The 16,703-nt window shown below is 45.6% G+C and overlaps 3 protein-coding genes and 2 long non-coding RNA genes across 7 annotated transcripts; 3 read left to right on the forward strand and 2 right to left on the reverse strand.

The window, feature by feature from the left end:
* Positions 1 to 23: 23 nt before the first annotated feature.
* Positions 24 to 4,307, reverse strand: LOC137611461 (D-aspartate oxidase-like). 2 transcript variants are annotated; one of them, XM_068339686.1, is made up of 5 exons: positions 3,503 to 4,307; positions 2,462 to 2,643; positions 1,659 to 1,767; positions 1,398 to 1,574; positions 24 to 1,006 (listed from the first exon to the last, which is right to left on the reverse strand). In XM_068339686.1, the coding sequence occupies exons 2-5, from the start codon at positions 2,631 to 2,633 to the stop codon at positions 454 to 456; spliced, it is 1,011 nt and encodes a 336-aa protein (XP_068195787.1). In that variant the 5' UTR covers positions 2,634 to 2,643; positions 3,503 to 4,307; the 3' UTR covers positions 24 to 453. The 2 variants fall into 2 exon arrangements, with proteins under 2 accessions (XP_068195787.1, XP_068195788.1); XM_068339687.1 differs by lacking the exons at positions 2,462 to 2,643; positions 3,503 to 4,307 and adding an exon at positions 2,006 to 2,023 and having other exon boundaries at positions 27 to 1,006.
* A 315-nt stretch (positions 4,308 to 4,622) lies between these two features.
* zbtb24 (zinc finger and BTB domain containing 24) lies at positions 4,623 to 8,984 on the forward strand. 2 transcript variants are annotated; one of them, XM_068339676.1, is made up of 7 exons: positions 4,623 to 4,666; positions 5,658 to 6,489; positions 6,753 to 6,920; positions 6,998 to 7,081; positions 7,170 to 7,253; positions 7,340 to 7,421; positions 7,512 to 8,984. In XM_068339676.1, the coding sequence occupies exons 2-7, from the start codon at positions 5,685 to 5,687 to the stop codon at positions 8,317 to 8,319; spliced, it is 2,031 nt and encodes a 676-aa protein (XP_068195777.1). In that variant the 5' UTR covers positions 4,623 to 4,666; positions 5,658 to 5,684; the 3' UTR covers positions 8,320 to 8,984. The 2 variants fall into 2 exon arrangements, with proteins under 2 accessions (XP_068195777.1, XP_068195778.1); XM_068339677.1 differs by having other exon boundaries at positions 4,649 to 4,662.
* A 107-nt stretch (positions 8,985 to 9,091) lies between these two features.
* LOC137611456 (coiled-coil domain-containing protein 162-like) lies at positions 9,092 to 16,697 on the reverse strand. The gene is made up of 26 exons (XM_068339675.1): positions 16,289 to 16,697; positions 16,013 to 16,165; positions 15,850 to 15,943; positions 15,563 to 15,762; positions 15,361 to 15,472; positions 15,235 to 15,284; positions 14,981 to 15,151; positions 14,681 to 14,798; positions 14,415 to 14,580; positions 14,093 to 14,231; positions 13,843 to 13,996; positions 13,670 to 13,765; positions 13,346 to 13,510; positions 13,076 to 13,260; positions 12,129 to 12,267; positions 11,938 to 12,058; positions 11,742 to 11,851; positions 11,473 to 11,622; positions 11,330 to 11,377; positions 10,878 to 11,045; positions 10,610 to 10,759; positions 10,379 to 10,513; positions 10,051 to 10,203; positions 9,742 to 9,951; positions 9,517 to 9,637; positions 9,092 to 9,415 (listed from the first exon to the last, which is right to left on the reverse strand). Exons 1-26 carry the CDS (start codon positions 16,405 to 16,407, stop codon positions 9,093 to 9,095), a joined length of 3,750 nt encoding a protein of 1,249 aa, XP_068195776.1. The 5' UTR covers positions 16,408 to 16,697; the 3' UTR covers position 9,092.
* On the forward strand, positions 9,809 to 10,438 carry LOC137611464 (uncharacterized). The gene is made up of 3 exons (XR_011038636.1): positions 9,809 to 9,997; positions 10,089 to 10,206; positions 10,308 to 10,438. It is a non-coding gene; the product is annotated as an uncharacterized lncRNA (long non-coding RNA).
* LOC137611463 (uncharacterized) lies at positions 11,569 to 13,055 on the forward strand. Its single transcript, XR_011038635.1, has 3 exons — positions 11,569 to 11,711; positions 11,911 to 12,096; positions 12,477 to 13,055. It is a non-coding gene; the product is annotated as an uncharacterized lncRNA (long non-coding RNA).
* Positions 16,698 to 16,703: the final 6 nt, after the last annotated feature.

Here is a 16,703-nt window from a genome sequence, read left to right on the forward strand (position 1 = left end):
GATAAAAGACTACAAAATAAAATGATGCGACCTGCATGAAAATGGTTTTATTTTTTTTGTACGTATAACAAACACGCTGTATCAACTTTATTGGCAGCCTCCTTCAAACATCAAGCCACTTTTTGCTTTATGTTCGTTTTGCTGGATGAGGAGTTTAAATTCAGCAGACATGTACAGTATTCCGCTCCCGGCCGGAGCGGCTCCTTTAAGAAGATGGTCACGTGACCGAGGCAAGCATTTTTCTAGACAGATGTCAAAGGTGACTGACAGATGTGGACGAAAGAAAACAAATGATGTATGTAAAGTGTTGACTCTGACAGTGACTTCACACGTCCAGTGTGTCTTACAGTGTGACAGACAGCATCATTTTACTGTTAATTACATCTCGCTTCAAAGTGGTGTTTGATTGTATTCAGGGGTGTCGCAGGATGTTGCAGTCTCTGACTGCCTTGTTTATAGTTTAGCCTTCAGCTGTATTTCACTAACACACTGCCTGACCAGCCCCAGCACGTCCACGCTGGTCCCCCAGGAGAAGGTGACTCCCCAGCCTCCGTGACCATAGTTGTGGATCACCGGCACACGGCGACCCTGAAGCAGCACCGTCTCCCTCTCCACCCTCGGGTTCCTCCTGCTGGGCCTCAGTCCAGTCTGCTGGCTGACAACTTTGGCTCTCTTGAGCGATGGCTCCAGCTCGCTGCAGCGCTCCAGGATCTTCTTGGCATCATCTTGGTCAGCTTCTAATCGCCAGTCGTTCTGCTGCCTTGTGCCTCCCACTGTGGTGCTGTGTATACCAGGGAAGATGTAGGTCCAACCATCTCCGCATCTGATGAAGTTCTTCAGCCAGGGTGCCTCCACCTTGAGGACCTGACCTCTGACTGGGTAAATCTCATCATCGCCCACCAGCATTTTGGAACCCAGCCCTGAGCAGTTGATGATGATGTCATAATTCAGTTCCTCAAGGTTATTGATCTTCCTGCATTCCACTATGCCTCCAGCCTTTCTGAGCCTTTACAAATCAGGTACAAGACAAGAGTTTGTCAATAATCAAGACGGTATAGTCAGGAATGACTTCATCAGAGGAACAGCTAACATGAGATGTTCTGGAGATAAAAGTTAGAAAGAGCAGACTTTGATGGTTTAGACACATGCAAAGGAGAGATGGTGAGTTGGTGTATTGGTAGAATAGTGTTGAAGATTGAGCTACCAGGCAAGAGGAAGACCAAAGAGAAGGTAGATGAATGTAGTGACTAAAAACATGAAGGCAGCCGGTGTTAGAGAAGAGCGTGCAGAACAAATGGAAAATCATGACCTGCTATGGTGACCACGAACAGAACAAACTGAAAGGAAAAGAATAATAATTATGACCTGACAATGAGAGTTTAATAATACGGACAAACCTCTTCTCCATCCAAGGCAGGTAGCTGGAACATTCACATTTTATGGTGGTAAACGCCTGGCCAAACTTGTAACCTTGAAACCTTTTCAGCTCAGCCTCCGTCAAGAACCGAAAGCCCATCACAAAATCAGACCACAAGGGCTTCTGATTGGCTGGAATTTCCTTGAAAATTTGGCAACTAGGCAGGATAAAACAACAAAAAGGAATTTATTGGAAAGATTTTAACAATGACCTGGCTGAGTATTTGTAGAACAACGTCTACCCAGAGGTCAGCATCACTCCAGCGTCTGGTGCATGTTCAGAGTGGGCAATGGCCAACAGGTGATCAAAGCTGTCCTTGATCCAGCGTTTCTGTCGTTCCAAGGGAATATCTGATGGAGACGTACAGCCACATATAACAGGAAGTCATCTGTACTGTATGTGAACATATAAACACTCTACAACCTCATGAATTTGGGTTTTTTAACTGGAAGTAACCCCGCTATAAACTACAAACAGACCTTCCAGGAGGATATAATTACTAACTTACTTTTACTTAAATAAATTCATCACTATAACATGACACACTTGATGGTGGTTAATGTTCAATTACAAGTGAACCATTCTCACACGTCTGTTGAGCTGTCCTAGGCTGTGTCCCACTCCTCCACAAGGTTTCATGGAAACTGTTGCTGTAGTTAATATAACGATCCCTGATCCAGATCTACATCAGTGTTATATTTGTCCCTGATCCAAATCCAAGCCTTCTTCAGACATTTAAAAATTTTATTCTGAACTTCTCAAGTAAATATTATTTATTTTCATTTATTAAGTTCATTTTTCTTCTTTCCAGACATGTTATTACAACATATTTCACTTTCATCAGTGTTGAAACATCATCAGCAACATCCGAAAAAAAAAAAAAAAGGGTTAACGGGTAGAAGCCATTGGCTTGTAAGATTCCCGTCCCTCTAAATACTGTTGAGAAACAAACCAACTGATAAATCCAAAGTCACGACATAAACAGAGGTGGAATATAACTTTTGCCACCTCTGGGGTTCAAATCAGAGACAGACTGTAACATACCTGGAAACTCAATAGGGAATATAATCCCAGCAGCTACATCGCTGGTGGTGTCTGGACTGAACTTTTCTGCCACTAGAGTAACGGAGCACATAGGAAGAGCCTCTGCAATGCAGACGGCGGTGGATAATCCAATGACACCTGCTCCCACCACGACAACCCTAACCTGCTTCATCCTGGACAGACTGGAGGTGAACGGGAGGAGAAACTATCATCATATACATGTACTGACGATTGTGACATAACCTTTAAAAAGCCCTTATAAACAACCAATCCACAGTCCAAGGCTCAGCACTATAAGTTAATTTTTGTTTCCATGTATGTGCAAAGGGCACAATACATCCCATATCCTCGACTGTAAACATGTCTGGTAGAAATATGGTCTGTCCAGGATTCCTCAGAAACCCCTGGACAGAATTATTTAACTTTTCGCAAATGCTTTGTGCATCTCATAATTGGTTTCTTCAACTTGCTTCGCCTTAAACTTTTTGGTTATCGTCTATCCACATTAGCATGAATGGGAGTCTCTATTTTAATTTTCTTATGTTATAATAAAAAAATCATGCACAGACATTGACTTGTTTTCTTTTTTGCCAAAATGTAGAAGTCTGAATATCAGCAGGCCAGAGGTGAAAAAACATTTATACTATGTATTCTGCAAAACATCAAATTAGACCAACATTCTGACAGCAATTTACTTATAACCTGTATGTTTTTGGAGACCTAGTGAGAGAACTTAACTCAGCACAGAAAGGAATCTAACCCAGATCCTATTTGTCGTAATCATGCCACCACACACAAAAACTTCTGTATCCAAACTAACATTAGTTACAGACTGTTTTCCTGAAATACTGTAACCATTGAAAGAATTGTTATCAATATGATTCCAATTTTTTGTGATTAAACAGTATCTTAATCCACCTTTGAAGAGGTTTTTTTTTTTCTGAGCGATATTTATAGCTGACTCCCTGGCATATCCCACTTACAGTGTGATTCATGGAAATCATTCAAGCAGTTAAAAAAATAAAATTGAAAAATTCAAACCTGCAATATTCCAAAAGGTGTTTTTTTGTTGTTTTTTTAAAGAACGACTTCACTGCTCGATCTGTCCTCTCTAAATGTGACCAGTTCTTCTTTTCCACACGATGAACAAACGGTTTGATCGAAGCCTTTGAGGCTTTAGGTGTGAATCCTGCTCAAACAAACATCACCGACGCTGCTTCTACAGATGCCACAATCTAATTAAACTGACTGAGCGAGGCAGACAAATGAGTAACTGGACCGCAAAGCTTCCGCGTGTTTATGCGCACGGTTCGATTCCCACTCCCACCCAAAAAAAAATAGACAGTGGGAGGTGTCAGCTCACCTCCGGAGCACTGCCGAGGGGCCCTTGAGCAAGGTGCCGTCCCCTTTACAAATTGCTCATTTGAGGCGCACCAAGAAGGAGCTGAATCCTTAGCTAGAGTGTGTGTTCTTAATTTCCCATCAGGGATCAAACCAGTATATAAAATTAAATTTAAAATTAAATTAAAAACTGAGTAATTAACTAACCTTTGCAGAGGGCCCTAGTTAATTCAATTATAATGCCAGTTATTATTCTGTGAACAATTTCTCCACTCTATGTGGTTGTTTTTTGTTGTTGTTTTTGTTTGTTTGTTTTTTTCCTGACACTTCTAGTTTAAAAACGTCGGACGAGACACTCCCGGAGTAAACACATACGTGCATGTATTTACAAACGATGTAACGATACAAACGGAATTGCACCGACCCATATTTCGATTCAATCTATTCATTAGTCTAACATTTGTTTATTGAATGCCCTCCTATAGTTTAAATCGTGCTCACAAACTAACAAATGAACGCATTACCTCCTTGTCAGAAGTATATATGTAATCATACACACCTTTACGTTAACTGTCTTATGCAATATTTAATTTAAAACATTCACAGTGAGACTCGTTCGCCAACCTGTGATGTTGTGGCTTTCCCCGCAGACCGTCGCTAAGCAAATATTTAATTTATTTCGTGATTGTGGTAATTAGGCCAAATGAAATACAGCACACGCATCACGCAGTTCGGTCGTGTTTGTATACACTTCAACGCGTCGGTGACGAAATCTCGTTCAGTCGCGTTGAGAGTGGGGCGTTCAAGACGGAAATCTCGCGAGAACTCGATCTCTTCACGCCCTCCGTCCAGCGCCACATGTAGGTAAGGTCCTAAAAGATCACTATTTTTAAATTACACCGAATTTTCTAACACGGTCCGGTCGCAAAGTGTTACTTTAAACGTGAATCGACAAAAGATCTTTTTGAGACACTTATTTCCCCCAAGACTTCGATATTCATGCTAGTGGCCTGTTTCTGTCGTTTAAAATCACGTCAGTTAGCTTGTTAGCTAACTTTTGAGCATCACGTCAGAGGATGTAAAGCGTAGCGCCAGGACTCAGGTGAAAACAGGTAAATAATGAGTGTAGTAGGAAACACAAGTGTTGGAATGACTGATTAATAATCCACAAATAAGTCTGATTATCACTCTAAAAATCCCATTTTTAAAATTACATTTTTACTTTGTGCAGTAAAAATGAACGATCATTAAATTAGTTTCCAGCCTAAACAAACGAAAGTTTATGAAGTGGAACAACACGTGAGTACAGTGTTTACTCGTTGTTTACACGATAAACACTTTAATGTACTTTATATTGAAGAAAGTCCTGAAACAGCTGCCTTCTAATCGTTCCTTTTAACGTTATGACGTCACTTCACCTTGATCTGACTCCTGCCAAATGACGTCATCCCGCCTCATTCTCTGACCTGTGACAGTATTTTGTAAGAGAATTTTGTGTCGTAAGTTAATAACTTCCATAATTGTTTTGGGGTGGTTTTTTTTGGACGATTAGGATCCATATTTGGTCTAAAAAATAATTTCTTACCTTTGTCACGTGAAATAAAACTATTGGATGACCCTGATTCTCATCATCTGGGCAAAGGTCAACTAAAATATCCCAACCCCTTCACTGCAGTGATATGAAATGAATCCACTGGGTCAGGAATACGATCAGGGACCAGCTTCGGATCATCATGAGTTGTCCGTGCTTTTGTTTTGTTTTGTTTTCACATCATGTTTGTTTTGGGGTTGGTTTTTTTTGCTTATTTCTTCTTTTTTTTGTGTGCATCTTTTAACACTATTTTACATTTTGCAGGCACTCCAGTGACTGTTTGAAGGGAAGATGACTTTGACAGCCAGAAAGTCATCACTTATGGCTCTTCATTCCGATTCCCATAAACAGAGCATTCTGAGCAAATTCAACAAACTTAGGAAAAAGGAGCTTCTGTGTGACATCACTCTTGTTGTGGAAAATGTTCACTTCAAGGCACATAAAGCCCTGCTGGCAGCGAGCAGCGACTACTTTTCCCTCATGTTCACTGCTGAAGATCAGACCAGTCAGCCCACCTATAGGATTGATGGTATAGCAGCCAAGATGTTTGCAGCAGTGCTGGAGTTCATCTACAGCGCCCAGGTGTTTGTGGAGGTGAACGCCGCCGAGCAGCTCTTGGCCACCGCTCGTCTCGTGGAGGTCAGCGACCTCGTGAAGGCGCTCGGTGAACTCACCCGCCGCACAGCGATGGCTGGGGGTGAGGAAGTGAAGAACGCCAACACATCCGAGGGACCAGATCCATTAAAACGTAAACGAGGAAGACCAAAGAAAAATGCAGCTGCTGCTCAGCCGGATGGGAGAAGCGAACCGTGTGGAAGCTCAGGTGAGGTGAAGGCCGATGACGACGTAGCGGTCGAGTCGCGACTGAAAGACGATGCCGATAATAACCCGGGAGCTCACCGGCAGAGCAAACGCAAAATCAGGCCTCCGGTTAAATACAAGAGCTACAAAGTGGGAAACGATGCAGCACAAGGCAAAGAACCCGGGAAGAGAGGCAGGAAAAGGAAATACCCCAACACGGAGGCCCGGTGTGAGGACTGCAGCAAAGTGTTCCAGAACCACCTCTTCTTAAAGATTCACCAGAGAACCCACACGGGTGAGACTCGAGAGACGTTAATCAAGTTTAGTGTCAGTCAAAAAGTCGTTGTGTAATCCTGCTAACATGTGGCTGCTAATACATTTCTAACCTTTTCAATCATCTCGTCCCTAAATGATAATCTCACTTCCTTAAAAGGTTCGATCTCAGCAGAATCAAGTCGCGAGGCGGCGCCGGCGGAGTGGCGTCAGAGATCTGATCCTTTACTGTGGCTGCGGTGGAGATCAAACTGCGGCTAACAGATAACTGTCACTCTTTCTCAGGAGAGAAGCCTTTTCAGTGTTCGGTGTGTGGAAAAGCTTTTACCCAGAAACACGCTCTGCTCGCTCACCAGCGCATACACACCGGGGAGAAGCCGTTTGTGTGTTCCGTGTGCTCCAAGGCACTCTCCTCCAAACACACGCTGCAGGAACACATGAACCTCCATGAAGGTAAGACCGGACCTCATGGCTTTGGATCTTCGTATGTTTGCCTGAGCTTAAACCGTCTCTTCACCTGCAACCTTTAGAGAAGAAGTCCTTCAGGTGTGAGAAGTGTGGAAAGACGTTCAGTCAGAAGAGGCAACTCAAGAGCCATTACAGAGTTCACACGGGTGAGATTCAGACCTGTTGTCGTCTTATCTCCTGTCATGACCCTCAACAAAGATCTTTTCTTTTTTTTTAAATTCCCTAACATTAAAGGCAAATCATTACCAGAATGCGCTCAGTGTCACCACAAGTTCATGGACACAGCTCAGCTGAAGAAGCACCTGAGGACTCACACGGGTAAAGACAAACAGCAATTTCTACCTGAGCTACCTGAAATAATTACGCTGTGTAATAACAGTGACTTGACATTAATAATATTCCAGGTGAGAAACCTTTTACCTGTGAGATCTGTGGAAAATGTTACACAACCAAAAGCACGCTGCAGACCCACATCAGAATTCACAGGTAGGAATTAAGCCTATATAATGAATTTATTTTATGTAGCACTCTTCTGAATAAGGTTCCTTCCATGTGTGATGTCATTTCCTGTTTCAGAGGCGAGAAGCCGTACAGCTGCAGCATCTGCACCAAATCCTTCTCGGACCCCAGCGCCAGACGGCGGCACGTCAGCTCCCACTCGGGAAAGAGACCCTTCACCTGCTCCTTCTGCAGCCTCTCCTTCACCCGCCTGGACAGTATGAAAACCCACGCCAAATCTCACAACAAGGAGAGAGCTGCGCCGACAGAAGCGCCTGCAGACGTGGCTCCTCCCCCGGCGCCGCAGGAGGAGGAGGAGCCTAACCTCCAGCAGCTGCAGCAGTACCAGCTGCCCTCCAGCTCTGAGCAGGAAATCCAGCTGGTGGTGACGGGGGATGATATTAATTTTGTGCCGGCTCAGGAGCAGCAGATCAGCATCATCACCACGATGGCGGAGACGACGGAGTCCAGACTCACCCTCCTGGCCCGGTCGTCAGGAAACATGCAGAACATGGCTCTGGTCACGCAGGGGGGCTTGGTGGACCGAGGCCCTCAGATCCAGACCATCAGCATGCTGGAGGGGCAGCAGCCCGAGCAGATGCACGTCATCACTCTGAGCAAAGAGGCCATGGAGCAGCTGCAGGCGCACCACGGGGCCACGCAGCCCCTCCAGGTGGCGCCGAGACCCGTCCAAGCGATGCAGCCGCTGGACATCCGGGACAAGCACAGCCAGGCCATTCACGTCAGCAGCCAGAACAGCCAACCCATCTCCATCAGCCAGACCAGCGAGCAGATCTCCGCACACCACATCCAGGGACAGACGTTCCAGATCCAGGCGGGGACTGTCTCCTACCTGTACACCACCGGGCTGCACCAGGAGGGCTGAGCGCGGGTCGGAGTACACGGAACTAACAGAGGAAGACTTTCTTCCTGGCTCACTCGTCTGAGCCTGTCTTTCTCTCAGGTGTGCATTAATTACAGGGGATGAAATCCTCAGATCATATAAGCTAAGTTTCTCAAAACACACAATATACCCACATATTCTTCAGAAAGACCTTTTATTTGTAAGTAACACGCAAACACTCAGCAGAACTAACATGTCAGGTACGACCAAAAGTCTAATATGCAAATATGGATGTGGGTCTGAATTTTATGATTCAATCTCATCACGTCAGCAAATGGAACTTCTCTGAATTGTTACAATAAGAAAATCCCAAATGGGTGCGTGAGCTGATCTAAAAACCTGCAAAAATAGGAAAAAATTGTATCTAATTACTGTCCCAAAAGAAATCTATCCTCTACACAAACTCAATTAATAGAAAATACACACATTTTCTCAGTTTGACACGAAGAAAAGATGTCATATGGACCAAATCGTGGTACTGATGGTGACTGATGTTTTAGGTAATAAAACACGATGAATGTTTTAACAGAATACGACATCATGGAGCTCATATTCAGCGTCCCACAAACCACACCACAGTCTGCATGTCAAATGGCATAAAACTTGTTTGGCTTGTTGAATTTACAAAATGGCCCGAGGAAAGAGTTCAGGTAAGATGATGTCGGCTGTTTGAACACGCAGACGAGATGGATCCTAGAAGAACAACAAATATTTGACAGTTGACTCTTCATGCGAATGATCTATTTAAACAGTTTTCACATGATTTGTGTATTGCAAAGATGTGATAAATATTTTGCGCATAAACAAGATTCATTGTAGGGTTGAGTGTTCCTGTTGAGAGGAAACACTGTTGTGTATTTTGAACATGTTTTATCCCTTTTGATGGAGCTGAACCTGTTAAAATTCAGCCGGCTGGTTTCACTCACTGTTTTCGGCCGCTCTATTCTCGCGCCGCTTTGGATTCTGGCTGTTTCGGCTCTCTGCAGCCTTGGCTCTGCGGTGACGTCCTGCAGCGTGGAGGCTTTTGTGGCGCTGCCACACCGAAGGGTCGACTGCTGCCGACTGAGCTTCCGTAGACCTGACGCAAACCGAAACAGATTGAACCACAGTTTGTGGTGCGCGAGAGCCCATATGAGTATCTCTGAGATGCCATCCTGCTGTAGCTCTGCTGGGTCGTACCTGCTGCGGCGGTTCCACTGGAGAACCCTGCGTTGCTGTTCTTCACCCGGTTCTGCAGTCGTTCCACCTGCTGGAAGGCTTCTTGTTTGAGGCTGAGTTCCTGCTGCAGCTGGTTCCTCACCTGCATGGAGTCAGACGAGTCTCAAACGTTCACCAAACTCCCGTGAAGAGCGGATACTTCGTAGATGATTTAGAAAGCTGCACGGGTGCCACTGGTTTCCAGACCTGTCGGATCTCTTTGGCGCTGCGTTGTCTCTGCAGCTCGTTCATCCTGTTGTCTCGGTCCAGCTTCTCTCCGAGCGTCCTGAGGCTCCTCTCTCTGTCCTCCACGTCAGCTCTCATCGCTTCCAGCCTCTGGACCCGATAGCTGTCCAGCTCCTGCCTGCTTCGTGCCTCCTGCGCCAAGTGATGCCTGGACGTCTGCAGCTCCTCTGTCTGAGCGCCGCCGGGTATCCAGTCAGGAAGGCAGAACCAGAACCGAGTGAGTCGCTCTTCATGTCAGGAGGGGTAAAGGATGGATTCAGCCTCCTGTACCTTTTTGCTGAGCATCTTCTTGGTGCTGCTCCCCTCAGCCTGACAACGCTCCAGCTCCTTCCTCACCGCCTCCAGCTCCTCCTGCAGGAGCGCCGCTTCCCCCTCTGATGTCATCGTTAATCTGAGCGCCTCAACGCGGCAGCTGACCTCCCTCTAGTAAGGAAAGGAAAATTGGGGAAAATAATGAACGTCGATAAGAAAAAATATGTCTGGATCTCGATCTACAGCACATTTAAGAAGTTTGTGCCTGATTTCAGACCTGACCCCATCAAAGTTAACGTTTCAAGCATGATTTGACTTCCTGAGTGCTGATCGATCTCCCGCTGACCTGCTGGGATTGAAGAAGTCGTCGCTGAAGCTTCTCCTGGTCGACCAGCCGCCTCCAGCCGTTCAGCGCCTTCAGCTTCTGGACCAGAGCGGTGAGCTGCCTGTTCTCCTGCTGCAGCTCCTGAAGCTCCTCTCTCTGACAGGTGGAACACACACACACACACACACACATTAAACTGCAAGTCAGTTTGTTTCGGAGCGCGTTGATATAATCTGTGTGTCCGGTTCTTGCCTTGAACTGTGCCAGCGGGGGCTCGCTATCTGTGCTGCAGCCGTACTTCTTCTTCAGTTGAAGAAATCTGTCCACTCCTTCGCTTCTCGCTCTGTTTACCGCTGCAATCACATCCTCCTCCATCTGCAGACGGCATTCATCGAGCCTCGCCTGAGGCAAACAGAAAAACTAAATTGTTCATGCTTCATGTGAAGCTTTTGTTACTGTTTAAATAGTACGCTGCATAAAATAAGGATTCCGTCTCACTTGCAGCCATCAGGTAACTCACCTTCAGCTGGATGCAGGTGCAGTAGAGGTGTCGCACTAAAGGGTCGTAGCGTTCTCTGAACTTCAGACTCAGCTGTTCCTCCAGAGTTTCCTTCTCTTGTTCCAGCTGAGCGACTCGAACCCGCAGCGCGGAGACCTCCAGCATCATCCCGCGACAAACGGCCAGAACCTGTCACACAAAAAAAGTGAAGATCCTTGTTTCATTTCTCTTTCAAATACTTTTCCTCACTCATCCTTCATCCTCTCATTTCAAGTCTCTCTCTGACTCTTCAGGTCCCACCCTGCAGTCCACAGGAAAACTTCTGTTTGCTTTCCTGTCTTGGAAGTTTGGATGTTTGGATTTGTTGTTGAAAACTTAAGACTGGATTCATTTGGGACGGCACAAAATATTAGACAAATGACACACATTCTGTGTTAGAGATTTTAAAAAAATGTTTTATAATTAGTCGTTACCTCTTGGTGAGAGTTTCCAGATTCAGAGTCCTTAAGATTTTTTATATCCTGAAACAAAACGTGACAAATAAGTAAAGAGGATCGATGGCTCTGTAATAAACAGAACCAATGATCGCCGAGGAGGCGATGGCCTTCAGACGTACCTGCTCTCTCTGGTGCAGGAGCTGCGTCTCCTGTTGGAGGATTTGTTCGTAGAACTGTGAGTAAAGCAGGAAGCTGCGACGCTCTCGCTCCATCACCGAACAGCCGAGGCGAACGAGGCACCGCTGGAGATGATCCCGACAGAACCTCAGCTGACGACAGAGACAGACCTTCTTCACTTCACGCTCAATTCAGTCTCCATGTCGGGTCCGAATATATCTGAACCAAATCAGGAAAGAAAGTAAGTCTGATCTGTGGTGTATTTGGGTACCTGCCCCTCGTCTTCCTCAGCTCCCTCCATCAGCTGATGGATGAACGTCTCCACGATCTGCGGCCTCTCATGCGACAAACTGTACTTCATCGTGGTCTTCTTCCACAGCTCTGACGACACCAACAGTATTTTCATCATTAGTGTGACGGTTTCTTTTTCTCTTGGGCAGTGAGGATCACGGACAGATCTGGAGAACCTGTAGGGAGAACTCCGTCCTGTCGAGTTCGCTCTGAGACCACCAGCGTCAGGTCTCTGCCGATCCTCCTCTGCAGAGCTCGGATCATGTCGCACTCCGTGCTCTCCAGCAGTTTGTGAAGCTGAAAGAAAAGCGGTTCATTTTAACAGGTCTGAAAAGGTGAGATTGTAGTTCAGTGGTAGTTTAAGTACCTGCCAGGTTTTCACGTCGACCTCCGAGGCTCCTGGTGGGGGAATGAGAGCCTGGCTGCCGGAAATCAAAAGCTCGTAGTCCCGTAACTTTCCCATTTGTTTGGCCAGATCTCTCATGCTGGGATAAAAGATTTCTACTCTGGAAAGAAGTGCAGCCAGTTAAAGAGCTTAAAAATGTTTCTTATAACCGCCAGATGGTAAAGTTGTGTTGATCTAATCATGAACTTTATTCTTTACGGCAAAAATATAACACCAAGGATCTGTCAGTAGTTGATCAGATGAGCTTCATCAACGCTGGATAGAAGAAACGGTGACTTAATTCAGATTTTTTTAATCTTTTTTTTTCAGACCTGTGTGACCACATACATCTGATCTTGATCACACACACATGCCTTCAGAATGGAATCTTTTGTGTGGTGGAACATCCAGGGCCTCACAAACGCAGAACAGGAACCAAACACAACACCAAGTTGCTGCTGTTGTAAAAACGACATGAGGGGCGAAGAGTTTCTGGAATTTTGATTTCTTTGAATTAATTGCCCCACAGTGGTGGTGGAATTGTGATGCAGGAAAATGGGGGAAAAATTCATCTTTCGTGTACTGTACACGAAATTTTTTTTTTTACTTCTACAAGTGAAAATCTGTTGTTTGAGTTCGTAGTTTGATGTTTCGGTGTGTTTTTACTTGTTTGGTTTGTTTGCTTGTCATCAACATTATAAAAATCTTTTTTTGGGGGGGAGGGGGAGCCAATGAGCACGGATTTATTCATATTTTGGATATTTCTCGACATTGTCCCTATTTATACAAAAACTGCACAAGCAGTTTCCACCAGTCGACATAGAGAACTGAGACAAGCTGCAGAAACATGGGGGCCTGCTGGTGGAACTCTGCCCTCTACTGAGTGATTCTGTTTGGATGGAACAAAGAGACTGTTTCTGTACAGTTACCTGTAGAGTTTCATGAACTGTTGGTACAAACTGTTCACACTGAACACCTGAACTCCAAAACGTCTGCGAGCCCAGCTCTCCTTGAAGGCCTGAAGCTGCTTTGTCAGCAGGAGGAAACCTTTCAGCACAGACTGGATTCTGATTGGATCCCTCGTCTGACCGGGTCCTGGGTCGAGTTCGTCCTCCTTGAACAAAGACGAATACGATACACGACGAGCAATGACAGAGCCACGCGGTTTACCCCGTTACACTATGAATGGTCGCTGTTACCTCACTCGGCTCTCCATCAGACAGAAATTTATCTTTGTCGCCATGGAGATGAACAGGCGCTGCTTCTCCTTCGCCGGTCAGGACGTCCTCCATGAGCAGTGTCGCGCCGAGGATGGCTGCGTTAGCCTGCAGTCGGCTGCGATCGCTCAGGCTGCTCAGACACAGCTGCAGACAAACATCTGGAATTCAAGAATTCCATCTAAACCAATCCTGAATTTGTTAAACTAGTTCTACCGCCTGGAAAAACGTTCTCTCAGTTCACCTGTTACCTTCCAGAATCATCCATTATTTTCAAATATACATAATAAGAATCAGATGTTGAACCTGCATGCAGTATTCAATGGGAGGGATATTCCAGATGTGCAGAGGTAATAAGCTGTGACAGGCTATGAAGCTTCTCCATGCATACATCCTCTGGGCCTGCATGGGGACAAGGTCCTGTTGTGTTAAATAGTAACACACCAGACGTTGACATGACGTCACATAACTGAACCGACCCGACGGCTTCCAGCGTCCAGAGGTGGAGGAACAGGAAGAGTGACGCTGAACGCATCGGGCCGACTGCTGTCACTCAGGAGGGGGAGGGCAGTGGCCATGTTGTCGCTCACGCCCTGGTAAGAGATGACATCACCGGAGGCCAGGAACGCTTCCCTGGTGGCGCCAAAGGGAGAACAATCCTCCCTTTTTATGACACATTTTTGCATAACACAGAGCCACCAACAGGTATGGGACATGATGGAGGCCGACCTGATGAGATGTCTGACAGCCGTGTCAAACTGCAGCAGGAGCACCTGTCTGCGCAGCTGCAGCAGACGGCCTGCAGACTCTGGACTGGTGGGGTTGGACAGACGGTCAACCTGACGCTGGATTTCTAACAGCTCTGCTCCTGAACGACACCCACAGAGAACAACACCTGATGAGTTAATAGCTCTATCAAAACCTGAATTTAACCTTCTTGAATTTATTTTCATTCATGTACATATTTACTTTTAGTAAAATCAGTAAAGGACATCCATTGATTTCTCTTCTAACATTTATTCGGTGATCAGTGTGAGATCTTGTCACCTACCGATGCCTTCAGCGCCTCCCCAGTCAGCTGCCAGTGATGCTGCTCTCACCCTGCAGCTGGTTGACTCTTGTGTGTTTCCAAGTCTGGAGAAACTAACCAGGTAATAAACAATGTCATGAAGAGATGAAACTATCTGCAGAGTGTGATGAAGGCCTGCAGCACATTCCTGTTCCAATCAGAACAACAGAGAAGTGACAAGTACACAAATAGAATCATTATATATGTATATATGATATATACATAAATATGTTTAGACCTGGTCTCACCAACACATCCAGTCTTTTGAACATGTGAAGTACTTGAGAAAAGTGAGGAATGAACCACAAGTTGAGGAGAGTTTTTCCATCTGCAGACAGCAGCTGCTGCGGCCGACGCTGAAAAGTCCTACAAAATTTAAAAACAAAACATCCATCAGGTTATTTATATGTATTTTAAAGGTGTCTTCACACTGTTATATCACAGAATTATTCAATTATATACTATATTCTTACACCCCATATTTAACATAAAAAGTGATGTGATTCTTCTTTTTTCCTTTTTCTAACTTAGTATGTTTCTGGTTGTACCTGGGGTCAGGGCAAAGGTCGGCTCCTGAATCCAAAGTGGATTCAGCTGCTCGCCCGATAATGAAGTGAGACTGACGGATGGCTGGGATGTGGTCCAACAGAAACGTCAGGTTGTAGTAATATTCAATGATCTGAGCTCTCACGCAGTGCTGAGACATCTGGGAGCTGAACCTGTTGAAGAAGCGGCAGAAGGTCACGCTGGAGAGGCGACATCTGGACATTTTGGTATGGTGTCTCTCAAAAAAGGGACATACTTCTTGAGGAAATTGATAATAAGGTTCCTTTTGACAGCTGCAGCTTCCTCCTGCGATGAGAGAAATTTGTTTACCTTAGGGACAGCCAGTCACACTGAGAATCATCGACCACTGTGTGCAACTCACCGGGTGTTTGATGTCACCCCTGGCTGTCCGTTTCTTCTCCAGAAAAGCATTCACCATTTCATCACGGAGACTCACTTTTTCCAGCTGGATGGACACAAAGGCCTCCCTCAGCCTGGAGAAACGGGCAAGATTCTGTTTATTAAAGACCAAGAACAAAAGTGCTGCTAACCTCAGTGGTTTGTTTTTCCAAGGGGAAAATGACCTCTCCTTGGTTGTAGTGGGAATTGTTGCTGAGCCTCTGGAAGACGGGTCAAAGGGTACACTTGCATCATCTGAAGACGTCACGCCGTTGCTCCAGCGACAAACACAAGCCAGTTTCACAGCGCTGAGCAGCGCGTTCTTCTGCGTCACCTGACAAGCCAGAGTCACCTGGAGGTTTTCTAGATTCTCTCCGTTCATTAGCTGTGAAGAGAAAATCATGAGAATGATTTTCAATTGGATTGTTTTTGTCCTCTGAACTTAAACTTTAGGAGTTTAATTTCAACACACTTGAACAACAGCCTCTTCTGAGCTGAAGCTGAATTTCCCGATCTGGTCCGGATCCAGTTCCTGGATGCTCAGAGGCAGATGGGTCATGGCGGACCTGCAGCAGGTTGTGGTTATTAAACCCTTTTCAGTACTAAAATAATCCATGAGGATCGGATCTCCCTACTTGTCCACAGAGCCGTCATCTTGCAGTACGGCCGTGATAAAAACTGTCCTCTGCTCTTCTTTGACCCTCTGCTCAGCGACCTCAAACGGCACCGGCCTCAGATAGAGCTGTAGGTCATCGAAGCCAAGCTGTGAGGCCACACTTTGATACAGCCTGTGAAGAAACAGTCACAGTCCTTCCAGTACACAGATCACAAATAGAAAATCAAAATAACACCTCATTTTATGGCAGTGATAGAAGTTGCTGTGGGGAGCACATTTTTAACGTCGTCTTAACTGTGCCAGTTGTTCCGTCTCTGCCGCCAACTCCAACAGACGATGGCGGATGGTGACGAGCTCCAGCAGCTTTGAGAAAGTTCCCACTGCATACATCTCTTTCTGGTTTCCATCCATCATATCCTTATCTGGTGCAGATCCCACCGAAGAAAGTCCAACCTTCTGGACCCATGTTGGGTCTTCAAAAAATACACCTGAGAACAACTGAAAGAAAACTAAGTTGGGCTAATGACTCTGGTAGTTTTATCAGACTGGATTTACTCTGAAAACAGAAGACCCTACATCCTTCTGTATCTGAGAGCTGTAGGAAGCTCCAGGTGAAGACAGGTTGTTCCAGCTCTGCAGGGCCTCCTTCAGGAGCTTCTGTTGCAAGAGGAGTTTGTCGGTGGCTCTGGTGGCTCGGTGCAGCTGGCAGA

The sequence above is a fragment of the Antennarius striatus genome, chromosome 17, assembly GCF_040054535.1.
Source record: "Antennarius striatus isolate MH-2024 chromosome 17, ASM4005453v1, whole genome shotgun sequence".
Lineage (NCBI taxonomy): Eukaryota > Metazoa > Chordata > Actinopteri > Lophiiformes > Antennariidae > Antennarius > Antennarius striatus.

Excerpts from the sequence above, each read along its gene's own strand:
- LOC137611461 (XM_068339686.1), bottom strand. The coding sequence starts at position 2,633 with ATGAAGCAGGTTAGGGTTGTCGTGGTGGGAGCAGGTGTCATTGGATTA. Across the intron at positions 1,768-2,461 it reads ATTCCCTATTGAGTTTCCAG|ATATTCCCTTGGAACGACAG; the intron begins GTATGTTACAGT and ends CGTCTCCATCAG. Across the intron at positions 1,007-1,397 it reads CTGCCTTGGATGGAGAAGAG|GCTCAGAAAGGCTGGAGGCA; the intron begins GTTTGTCCGTAT and ends TGATTTGTAAAG.
- zbtb24 (XM_068339676.1), top strand. The coding sequence starts at position 5,685 with ATGACTTTGACAGCCAGAAAGTCATCACTTATGGCTCTTCATTCCGAT. Across the intron at positions 6,490-6,752 it reads TCACCAGAGAACCCACACGG|GAGAGAAGCCTTTTCAGTGT; the intron begins GTGAGACTCGAG and ends ACTCTTTCTCAG. Across the intron at positions 7,082-7,169 it reads CCATTACAGAGTTCACACGG|GCAAATCATTACCAGAATGC; the intron begins GTGAGATTCAGA and ends CTAACATTAAAG.
- LOC137611456 (XM_068339675.1), bottom strand. The coding sequence starts at position 16,407 with ATGATGGATGGAAACCAGAAAGAGATGTATGCAGTGGGAACTTTCTCA. Across the intron at positions 16,166-16,288 it reads GAGACGGAACAACTGGCACA|GCTGTATCAAAGTGTGGCCT; the intron begins GTTAAGACGACG and ends GTTTCTTCACAG. Across the intron at positions 13,261-13,345 it reads CTGATGGAGAGCCGAGTGAG|GAGGACGAACTCGACCCAGG; the intron begins GTAACAGCGACC and ends TCTTTGTTCAAG.